This window comes from Sciurus carolinensis, chromosome 17, assembly GCF_902686445.1.
Source record: "Sciurus carolinensis chromosome 17, mSciCar1.2, whole genome shotgun sequence".
Lineage (NCBI taxonomy): Eukaryota > Metazoa > Chordata > Mammalia > Rodentia > Sciuridae > Sciurus > Sciurus carolinensis.
Window position 1 is genome coordinate 40,717,503 of NC_062229.1, and position 12,592 is coordinate 40,730,094.

General features: G+C 37.9%; 1 protein-coding gene across 5 annotated transcripts in view; it reads left to right on the forward strand.

Annotated features, from left to right (window-relative positions):
• The window catches only part of Nek10 (NIMA related kinase 10), a 214,848-nt gene that overhangs the window by 180,393 nt on the left and 21,863 nt on the right, over positions 1-12,592 (forward strand). For all 5 annotated transcript variants that reach the window (XM_047531950.1, XM_047531952.1, XM_047531953.1 and 2 more), the window contains one exon: positions 4,464-4,574. In XM_047531950.1, the coding sequence (XP_047387906.1) occupies positions 4,464-4,574 (111 nt within the window). The remainder of the gene's footprint in view (positions 1-4,463; positions 4,575-12,592) is intronic.

Sequence of the window (12,592 nt, forward strand, 5' to 3'; positions counted from 1 at the left end):
GCAGAAAGCAAGGCTGAATTGAGAAACCAACCAACCAAACAAACAAACCCTTCTTGCTCTCATGTTTATGTACTTAAACTTGATGGTGGCCTTGACCTGTGGGCCAGACACTTCCTGAAAACCAGCAGATGAACTTGCAGGGCAAACTTCTTGCCTTTGGCTGGTGGTGGCCTTTTCTGTCCAGTTTCCATGGAGACAGGTCAGTAAAAATCACTTAAAAGCAACTATTTCACAAGGCAGGATGTTAAAAATCCTTACTCTGCCTTCAGTGATTTGACATCTGTTTCCATCAAAACTGAAACGGTAATCTTGAGACCAAGAAGCTAAGAATGAAATCAGTGGTTCGTTTTCATTCTGGAAACCAAAAGCGATCTTTGGGCATATAAGGTGACTAAAGTACATACGTACTTTTAGTATGAGTCTTTATGTGTTCTTTTTTAGGTAAGAACTGCACAGCCAAATTAAGCATTGGGTTTAAGTCTATTCTGTGTTCTGATTGTCCTCTTAAATAAATGTTTTGAAAATCAGCGTATATCAAACATCTGTCTCTAAGAGAACAGGTAGGCAGTTTGGTTGCAGATCTTTGTGACTGTCATCTTAACAGCCACAATTGGTACCAATGGGGAAAAAAATGCATAGGGATGAGCCATCCTTGGATGAAAATGATCTTACTGGCTGTTGTCAGGGAAGCATGCAGTGTTTTGCAGCAGTAGTGATGGATAAGAATAGAACCATTCATATTCACTCACCTGATCACCCGGTTATTAATGGCGAGGTGACAGAGATTAAACAGATCAGGAATCTTAGGGCAAGTCTGTGTTACTCAAATCAACACATGTTTTCAGGGTTTGTAAATTCTAAAAGAAGTGTTACATTTACATTACATTAAATTACGTTACATTACATTAAATGTGTGTGTTTTGATGATCGTCTTTGAACATCTCATTTAGCATTTAGGAAAATTTCCTGTGAAGCAAAAATATGTCAAAATAACTTTTCAGAAATAGAATAAGATACTAATTTGGTAACTAACTATTTATCAGATGGAGCCTTTTGGTCTACTAGTGGTCTGCTGATATATTCTTGGACGGAGAACTCAGTTCTAGAAAGAATGTATACACTATACAAGTTTGAGAAAACCTACTAGAAAACTAGATTGGGTTTTGTAATTTTCCTTTTGTTAATTTGGTGAGGTATAGCAAAACAAAATACAAGCTTTTAGATGTTTGGCTTTTGAGAAAGTCATTATATTTTCTAGAATTAGTTTCTTCATCCATAAAATGGGGAATCTTCTGGGATTGTGAGCCTTAAAGGAAATAAAGTATATGAAAATATTAATAGACTTAAAAGTGGTAACCTGCAATGACTAGTACTGGTGGTATTTGCTTTAGGGTAGTGATTGTGCTGAAAGACTTGCTACTTCAGAAAGTATATTACATGTTATATAATATATAATGTCTTTAAGTTCTGATTGCCTCACCTGTAAAACAAAGCTGCTTTTTAACTTCATTGTGGGTAAAAAGTAAGATTATGCCCATAAAGGAGGGATCATGGTGCCTAGCACATATGAATCATAGGTATTGATATTCTATTATTAGTATGATAGTTCTTGTGTATAATATGTCATTATACTTACATCATCTGCAATTCAACTAAGCATGAGTCATCACTCTGTAAATTTTAAAATTCTTCCATAGAAACTTTAAAGATGAGATGCTGACTATAGGTATCATTACTCCAATAAGATACAATAGCTTTTTCTAATACTTCCCTGTGTCTTAAGTTGACTGAATGTTAGCTCACTCAAATGAGTTCTAAGTAATTTATGCAAGTCAACTGGAGCAGTAAATGCAATTAATTCTAAGTTAAATAGAGGCTTATCAAGTTAAATAAATAGCAAGACTTTTTGGAGTATCTGAATTAATTCAATACGGATAGCTGCCAGAGTACTGGGCTGAGTCCCCTTTGAAGGAACCATGAGCCCACTGGTGCTTCACACCTTCAAGGGTTTGTGGGAGCAGATAGGGCTTGCTGCCTTTCCCTTGGACAGCCATGCAGCAATCACACTGGGCAGACATATGGTCCTGGGCCAACACTGCCCTCTGGTGTTTGATTCAGTGAGGTGGCAACTTCTGGTGTGCAATAGAGAATCCACCAAACCTGGTGTCTCTCCAGGCACTTTTCCCTTCCCTACTCCAAACCAAGCCCTCGCCAGGAAAGTATGTGTATGCCTCTCCCCTTCATTGCCTATTTCTATTGTACATTAAATTCGTTCTTCTTTTGCTATTTTTTCCTGCACACATACATGCCTTTTATGCTCATTTCCATTGTATGTCTTCCCACTATTTGCTCATTAATGCTGAGAAGTCTCACTCCTTCATGTTACATGATCTCCCCCTTCCATTTCGTGTGAGTGGACAGTAATAATTATGGCCATTTGCTGGGGATATGGGGAGAAATCAAATTTGGATCAAGGGAAGAGATAGCTATAATAGTGACATCAAAAGGGATCAGTGGAGACTTAGTGCTGCCAAATGATCAAATCCTTCGGAGCACTTGGAAGGGCTCAGTAGCTCCAGAATAATCCATTTCCCTCCCTAGTTGAGCCTACTTTAGCTCAAGCATGAGGATTACAGGTGCATTTAAAAGCATTTTTCAGGTTTGGGGATTGTAGCTCAGTGGTAGGGTGCTTGCTTAGCGAATGCAAGATCCTGTGTTTGATCCACATCAGTGTGCGCGCACACACACACACACACACACACACACACTCTTCAGTTGCCCTGTTTTTCTCTGTTGTGTAAGTATAAATTTCATAATGGGCCCTGCATTCTATCATGTTTGGGATTATGAGCAGTTGTTCTTTGGCTATAAAATTAGTCTTTGTGAACCCTGAGGATCCTATGCTTTGCTCTTCTATTACCTTTTATATGGAACTTGAGTGAGTAGATGTTTCTTACATTATTCAGAATAGGTTGTACTGCAATAAACAGCACTCCCCCAAATCCCTTGCCTTGACACACTCAGGCTGATGAGGTGGCCCTGCTCCACGTTGAGGCCATGCCATGTGGAAGAGATGGACCCCAGGCTCCTCACAGCAGGGGAGGACAGAGTTGGAGGGAGCACCCTGGCTGTGTGAAGGATGAGCATTTCATCCTTGGAGTGATGCACACCATCTTTTTGGCGAAAGGTGGTCACATGATACCAACCAAACTGGAAGGAAGCCTAGAAAATCAGGGGAGGGATCCTCACTGTCTCTGCCATGTCATTCTCTCATTTGATCGGAGGTTTAACTTATATTCTAGTTTTTTTTTTTATTTATCTTTTAATTTTTTGCAGACTGCATTTTGATTCATTGTATACAAATGGGGTACATCATTTCATTTCTACAGTTGTACAGGATGTAGATTCATATCATTCATGTAATCATGCATGTACGTAGGGTAATGATGTCTGTCTCATTCCGCCATTTGATCGTACACTCTGTGCCAATCAGTGGATTAGACATTATTTGCTTATTATAGGGACCACAAGCAGAATGATGTCTGTCTCATTCCACCATTTTTTATACGCCCCTCCCTCTCATATATTCTAGTTTTTTAATCTTGAGAACTCCCTTTCCACTAGGCTTTTTGCTTACCTGTTCCTCTTCTCCTTTCAAGCTCTCCCAATAAACAAAATGGAACATTATGTCAACCCCAAGACTGCTTATAATTCTGACCCCGTTTCTGTTCTGTTATTCTTCCCCCGAATGTCACTTCATTCCTCTGTACTTCTTGGGATCTTTAACTTCCTGCAAAGCACTACAAATCAGTGTTTTGAATTCCCTTTTTTCATCTAGTTACCATATTTTCTAAGATTCCACAGTGATTTTCTACTTATTTGTTAACTCTAACTCATCCTGGCAAGGCCCTAATATATACTAATCTATTCAGTCTGTCTTCTGGAGACAAGCAGTCCCTAAAATCTGACCTCTCTCCAGCTCAATTTTCAGGGGCACTCACAGGCAGGTGACTGTGACAGACATGTGTTTTCTGGTCCAAAGTATCAGATCCTTCAGGACAAGGGCCATGGCCAGGGTGGTTAGCCTGGATGGTTCTGAGTGTGCTACACCCACCTGAACGTTATCAAATGCACCCTTACTTTGTCAAGGCTGTTCTTTACAAAACTCAATATGTGTGCAATCAGTAAATGATTACTTGATATATGAAAAGTATTATGAGTATAACAATGATAAGATAAATGGAAGCAGACCTTTTGAAAGACAGCAATTTATTTTACCACCTTGGCATCACAGGATAAAAAAAAAATCATAGCATAGAGTCATACTAATTTGGAGTAAAATTTAAACACTTGTTTAGTCCTGTTGGCTACATATTGTTCCATTGGCCTCTGTAAATGCTGCCGGTGGTCAGCAATGCAGTGTTGAGAATTTGGTTTAATGATTGTTTTCTGATTTTATACAGCTTCCTCCAGCTTTGCACCACAATTTGAAAAGAAGAGTTATAGAGAGATTCAAGAAATCCCTCTTCAGCCAGCAGAGTAACCCTTGTAATTTGAAATCTGAAATTAAAAAGGTACAGTATTCTATATATAGGAATTCTTCAGCTGACCAAAACACATCAGTTATGTCTTATACCTCCTTTACTTTGTGCTTTGAACTCTTTTATTAAAGGGTTTTTTCACTGCTTAAAATACCAAATCAAGTATATATCTTTGCCTCTCTCAAAGGTGAGAACCTTTGTTTCTTTAGCCATTATTTTCCAATGCTGCTAGAGAGTTCTTTCAGCATTATTATGTATTTTCCTAAGAATAAATATTATTATATATCTAACTTAAAATGTGTATATTTTCACGTATTTTAGAGGATCCTGCCCCAATGTTTTATTAGAAGAGTCTGCGGTGGGCCCCCAAGTTCAGTTTTGCCCTCTGAAAAAGGCAGTTGACCCTCCAAGACTGTGATTTTGATCATTTTTGAGAGGGCTGCATGAACTATTTTCTAAGTTTTTTTTCCCATGTTCAGCAATCTATGATCTCCTTAAACTTGTTGTGCTAGCAAAGATTTCTATTTATACATTCACATTTAATGGCTAAATTACTAAATTAACTAGACAAGAAGAAAATTGTTTATCTCTTGTTAGCACAGCTTGGTGACAGTAAATTCCTTTGTCCCAGAAGTAGCCATAAGCTCTCTGTTTTCCTGTCCCTGCAAGGCCCAAGACACATGTCATTCAGCCTACCAGGTAAAGATGCTGGGTCCCCTCCAATTTTATATATATATTTGTTATTTCTAAATAAATAAATATATATATATATATATATATATATATATTTTTTTTTTTTTTTTTTTTTTTTTTTAAACCTTTCTCACATTGTTAAACCTTGACTTACTTGGACCTGCCACCAGTGAACTTTGCCTTTGGAGTTTCTTTTCCCTATAATGGATCTGGTCTTGAGCATGAACTTAGGAATCATTCAGGGAATATGATAGGTTCTTCAACAAGAAAGACATTCTATGTCTGCTCTGCCGGCTTCCATCTGTGAAGCCTGCACCACTATTGTACATACCCACTAAAAGGAGATCGGGGAGGGGACACAGCCTGAGGTAAACAAAGCATAAACCCTGCCTCATCAGAGATCAGAGAGCAGGATTTCTTTCATGCATTGTGTTGGCAAGTAAGGCCAAGAAACCAAACCAGAGGAGATGGAAACAGAAGTGGAGGAGAACTCCCTGTTATTTATTTTATGATATTTACACTCCATATCCTGAATACTAGTAAAAATATTTTTAAAAGAAGCTCATATCCCCCACAAAAAGATTACATGTTGCTTGGTTTTTATATTCTTATTAAAGTGGTATTCCAAATAATCCAGTTTGTACACAGACTTATTTTACCAGAAATCCTAGTTTTATGAGCTCAAAGCTTCTACTTCAAACTGTCTGATACACACAAAGGTGGCTCTGACTCTTCCTCGCTCAGTGATTTTCCACCAGTGCATGTCCTTAAAGCAAATCACTTTCTTTTTTTATTACTCAGACTTTTGGTTCTGCATCCCTCCCTTGCTGTCTTTTCTCCCATGATAGCAAGGAGATTTCCTTTTGTTAAACTGCACCCTCTCCCTACAGACCTGGGCTTTCTTCCTCTGCATCATGGTAGCATCGTTCACTAACTTCCCTCCCTCCTGGTCTGGGGAAGAAAAATGGGGATCGACAGGGTGGTGGAGGTGTTTGGAGAGCTCAAGTGAGGGAACCTTGCGGGGGGGTAGATGTATGTTTATTTTTAACTTCATTTAAAGGCAGAGTCAACTCTCCTGTGAAGATCGCAGGGGTCCCCTTCTCTGATACAATAAGCTTTTTGTGGCAGTTTGTGGAATACCCTGTGTGGACCTTTGGGCTGGGAAAGGGGAATGCTCAGCTCCAGCCGGGGCTCAGTCACTGCTGCCCAGCTGCCCGCACTGGAGCCAGCACCCACAAAGGTGGCTGGAGCATCACGGTGTATGCCTTCTTACTCTGTCCCTTGGGGAGGCAACCTTGACTTCTGTGTGCTAAGGAAACCTTGCCCCAATGTTGAAATCCTTCCTATTCCTCACCATGGAGCTACGTCAGCTCCTCCATAAAAGCCTTCCATAATTTTTCCTGTTCAGAGATGATCTCCCCTTCCACTATGCCTGAATCACTTTTTCACTTTTAGGTTTTAAGTAGTGTTTTTTTTTCTTTTTTTTAATCTACCTTACAGTTAGTTCTCTTTTCCCCACAGGCAGTGAGTGTTTCTTACCCATCTTTGACGGGTTTTATGTAGTGCCCAGCATATAGCAGGTCCTTAATGTATAATTAATTAGTAATTATAGAGCATATCATTTATATATTTGTATGAGATACTCTATATTTGCTCAATTCTTGATTAAGATATATATTGATGTAACATACTCATTTATTTCCATATAAATGTAGAAAGATCTCCTGCCCCCATCTAAATCTGAGTGAAAGAATTGTGAGCTGTTCCCCACTTTCTGGTATAATCTTTCGCTTGCAATAATTTTTCTCCAGAAGTGGATTTCTCATTTCCTGTATAGTCCTAGAGGATTGGCCAATTAGCCTTGGACTGATCCAGTCGCCCCACATCAGGGCTGCACTAAATGATGATAGTACATAAAACACCTTTGATTCTCACTTTCCTCTTTTCCCTGAAACCAGGAACCCCATGTCTCCAGGTTGAGAGCAAAATGAGGGCTGATTATATCTGCTTATTAGTGGCCTGAGACACAGCAGGATATATAGAGAAGTCACAAATGCAAAAGCCCTTTCTTAGGAAATTAAGCTCCTTATTGATAACGCACCTAAGGTGGTCTTCAGTACAGGTTGCTCAGTCCTGGAGGGACTGCAGGGACAATAAGGCAACTGAGTGACTGCATAGGTGTCTTTGAGAACTGAGATTTTCGTCATGGGAAAAAGAAGAAACAGAAGAAGGGGTCAATTCAAATTAGCATTGACAGCATCACTAGGAAGGAATAAAAATTCACAACAAATCTTATCTTTAAAAATGCATATTTTCCAATATATAAACTAAAATGAACTCCTACCCACAGTTCCTCAGGGATCCTAAGGGCTTGGAGCAGGAAGGACACAGGATTAGACTGGAGTATCTTTTTTTTCTTTTCTTTTTTTTTTTTTTATATTTTATTTTTTTTTACATTTACATAGGGTAATGATGTTTATTTTATTTTTCCCCTCCCCCCACCCCTCCCACCCCTCTTTTCCCTCTACACAGTCCTTCTTTCCTTCATTCTTGCCGCTCTCCTTAGCCTAACTCTAAACCTAACCCTAAACCTAATGCTAGCCCCTCCCACCCCCCATTATATGTCCTCATCCGCTTATCAGCAAGATCATTCGTCCTTTAGTTTTTTGAGATTGGCTTATCTCACTTAGCATGATATTCTCCAATTTCGACCATTTGCCTACAAATGCCATAATTTTATCATTCTTCATTGCGGAGTAATATTCCATTGTATAAATATGCCACAGTTTCTTTATCCATTCATCAACTGAAGGGCATCTAGGTTGGTTCCACAATCTGGCTATGGTGAATTGAGCAGCAATGAACATTGATGTGGCTGTATCTCTGTAGTATGCTGATTTTAAGTCCTTTGGGTATAGGCCAAGGAGTGGGATAGCTGGGTCAAATGGTGTTTCCATTCCAAGCTTTCTGAGGAATCTCCACACTGCTTTCCAGAGTGGCTGCACTAATTTGCAACCCCACCAGCAATGTATGAGTGTTCCTTTTTCACCACATCCTCGCCAACACCTATTGTTGCTTGTGTTCTTGATAATCGCCATTCTAATTGGGGTGAGATGAAATCTTAGGGTAGTTTTGATTTGCATTTCCCTTATTACTAGGATGTTGAACATTTTTTCATATATCTGTTGATTACTTGTACATCTTCTTCTGTGAAGTGTCTGTTCATTTCCTTAGCCCATTTGTTGATTGGATTATTTGTATTCTTCGTGTAGAGTTTTTTGAGTTCTTTATAGATTCTGGAAATTAGCGCTCTATCTGAGGTATGGTTGGCAAAGATATTCTCCCACTCTGTAGGCTCTCTCTTCACATTTCTGATAGTTTCCTTTGCTGAGAGAAAGCTTTTTAGTTTGAATCTATCCCAGTTGTTGATTCTTGCTTTTATTTCTTGTGCTATGGGAGTCCTGTTAAGGAAATCTGATCCTGAGCCAACAAGTTGAAGATTTGGACCTACTTTTTCTTCTATAAGATGCAGGGTCTCTGGTCTGATTCCGAGGTCCTTGATCCATTTTGAGTTGAGTTTTGTGTAGGGTGAGAGATAGGGGTTTAATTTCATTCTATTGCATATAGTTTTCCAGTTTTCCCAGCACCATTTGTTGAAGAGGCTATCTTTTCTCCAGTGCATATTGTTGGAACCTTTGTCTAGTATGAGAAAATTGTATTTATTTGGGTTTGTGTCCATGTCCTCTATTCTGTACCATTGATCTACCTGTCTATTTTGGTACCAATACCATGCCGTTTTTGTTACTATTGCTTTGTAGTAGAGTTGAAGATCTGGTATTGCAATACCCCCTGCTTCGCTCTTGCTACTGAGGATTGCTTTAGCTATTCTAGGTTTTTTATTCTTCCAGATGAATTTCATAATTGCTTGCTCTATTTCTGCAAGGTACATCATTGGGATTTTAATTGGAATTGCATTGAATCTGTATAGCACTTTAGGTAGTATAGCCATTTTGACAATATTAATTCTGCCTATCCAGGAACATGGGAGATCTTTCCATCTTCTAAGGTTTTCTTGAATTTCTTTCTTTAGTGTTCTGTAGTTCTCATTGTAGAGGTCTTTCACCTCTTTTGTGAGATTGATTCCCAAGTATTTTATTTTTTTCGATGCTATTGTGAATGGGGTAGTTTTCCTAATTTCTCTTTCTGAAGATTCATCACTTATGTATAAAAATGCATTGGATTTATGAGCATTGATCTTGTAACCTGCTACTTTACTGAATTCACTTATGAGTTCTAAAAGTTTTCTGGTGGAATTTCCAGGTTCCTCTAAATATATAATCATGTCATCAGCGAACAGGGATAGTTTGAGTTCTTCTTTTCCTATTCGTATCCCTTTAATTTCTTTGGTTTGTCTGATTGCTCTGGCTACAGTCTCAAGGACGATGTTGAATAGAAGCGGTGAAAGAGGGCATCCCTGCCTTGTTCCAGTTTTTAGGGGGAACGCTTTCAGTTTTTCACCATTTAGAATGATATTAGCCATGGGCTTAGCGTAGATTGCCTTTATAATGTTTAGGAATGTTCCCACTACCCCAATTTTTTCTAGTGTTTTGAGCATGAAGGGATGCTGTATTTTATCAAATGCTTTTTCTGCATCTATTGAAATAATCATGTGATTCTTAACTTTAAGTCTGATGATATGGTGAATGACATTTATTGATTTCCGAATGTTGAACCAACCTTGCATCCCTGGGATAAAACCCACTTGATCGTGGTGCACTATCTTTTTAATATATATTTGTATGCAATTTGCTAAAATTTTGTTGAGAATTTTTGCATCGATATTCATTAAGGATATTGGTCTGAAATTTTCTTTCCTCGATGTGTCTCTGTCTGGTTTAGGTATCAGGGTGATATTGGCTTCATAGAACGAGTTTGGTAGGGTTCCCTCCTCTTCTATTTCATGGAATACTTTGAGAAGTATTGGAATGAGCTCTTCTTTAAAGGTTTTGTAGAACTCAGCTGAGAACCCATCTGGTCCTGGACTTTTCTTTGTTGGTAGGCTTTTGATGACCTCTTCTATTTCATTGCTTGAAATTGGTTTATTTAGGTTGTGTATGTCCTCCTCGTTCAGTTTAGGTAGTTCATATGTCTCTAGAAATTTGTTGATGTCTTCGAGGTTTTCTGTTTTGTTGGAGTATAGATTTTTGAAATAGCTTCTAATTATGTTTTGTATTTCACTCGTGTCTGTTGTGATGTTTCCTTGTTCATTCCGAATTTTAGTAATTTGAGTTTTCTCCCTCTTTCTCTTTGTTAGTGTGGCTAAGGGTTTATCAATTTTATTTATTTTTTCAAAGAACCAACTATTTATTTTGTTAATTTTTCCAATTGTTTCTTTTGTTTCGATTTCATTGATTTCGGCTCTGATTTTAACTATTTCCTGTCTTCTACTACTTTTGGTATTGGTCTGCTCTTCTTTTTCTAGTGCTTTGAGCTGTAGTGTTAAGTCGTTTATTTGTTGATTTCTACTTCTTTTTTTGAATGCACCCCATGAAATAAATCTTCCTCTAAGTACTGCTTTCATAGTGTCCCAGAGATTTTGATATGATGTGTCTTTGTTCTCGTTTACTTCTAAGAATTTTTTTATTTCCCTCCTGATGTCTTCTGTTATCCATTCATCATATAATAGTGTATTATTTAGTCTCCAGGTATTGGAGAAGTTTCTGTTTTTTATTCTGTCATTTATTTCTAATTTCAATCCATTATGATCTGATAGAGTACAAGGTAGTATCTCTATCTTCTTGTATTTGCTAACAGTAGCTTTGTGGCATAAAATATGGTCTATTTTAGAGAAGGATCCATGTGCTGCTGAGAAGAAAGTGTATTCGTTCTTTGTTGGATGGTATATTCTATATATGTCCGTTAAGTCTAAATTGCTGATTGTGTTGTTGAGATCTATAGTTTCTTTATTCAATTTTTGTTTGGACGATCTATCCAGTGCTGAGAGAGGTGTGTTAAAATCGCCTAGTATTATTGTGTTGTGGTCTATTTGAATTCTGTAATTGAGAAGGATTTGTTTGACGTACGTGGATGAGCCAATGTTCGGGGCATAGATATTTATGATTGTTATGTCTTGCTGATTTATGCTTCCCTTAAGCAGCATGTAATGTCCTTCTTTATCCCTTCTGATTAGTTTTGGTTTGAAGTCCACATTATCTGAGATGAGGATGGATACTCCAGCTTTTTTGCTGTGTCCGTGTGCATGGTATGTTTTTCCCCATCCTTTCACCTTTAGTCTATGGGTGTCTTTTTCTATGAGGTGAGTCTCTTGCAGGCAGCATATTGTTGGATTTTTCTTTTTAATCCAATCTGCCAGTCTGTGTCTTTTGATTGATGAATTCAGGCCATTAACATTCAGGGTTATTATTGTGATATGATTTGTATTCCCAGTCAATTGACTCATATTTATTTTTGACATGATTTGGTTTCTCCTTTATTTGGCTATTCCTTTAGGCTAGAGCCTCCTGTTGCTGATTTGCATCGTTGTTTTTCATCTCTTCCTCATGGAATATTTTGCTGAGAATGTTCTGTAATGCTGGCTTTCTTTTTGTAAATTCCTTTAGCTTTTGTTTATCATGGAAGGATCTTATTTCATCGTCAAATTTGAAGGTAAGTTTTGCTGGGTATAAGATTCTTGGTTGGCATCCATTTTCTTTCAGGGCTTGGTATATGTTGTTCCAGGCCCTTCTAGCTTTTAGGGTCTGGACTGAAAAATCTGCTGATATTCTTATTGGTTTCCCTCTGAATGTAATTTGATTCTTTTCTCTCGCGGCCTTTAAAATTCTGTCTTTATTTTGTATGTTAGGTATTTTCATAATAATGTGCCTTGGTGTGGGTCTGTTGTAATTTTGTATGTTTGGAGTTCTAGAAGCCTCTTGTACTTGGTTTTCCATTTCATTCTTCAGATTTGGGAAATTTTCTGTTATTATTTCATTGAATAGATTGTTCATTCCTTTGGTTTGTTTCTCTAAGCCTTCCTCAATCCCAATAATTCTTAAATTTGGCCTTTTCATGATATCCCATAATTCTTGTAGATTCTGTTCATGATTTCTTACCATCTTTTCTGTTTGGCCAACTTTGCTTTCAAGATTAAATAATTTGTCTTCAATGTCTGAGGTTCTGTCTTCCAGGTGTTCTATCCTATTGGTTATGCTTTCTATGGAGTTTTTAACTTGGTTTATTGTTTCCTTCATTTCAAGGATTTCAGTTTGTTTTTTTTTCAGTATCTCTAACTCTTTATTGAAATGATCTCTTGCTTCCCGTATTTGGTCTTTTAACTGTTGATTGGTGCGATCATGTAA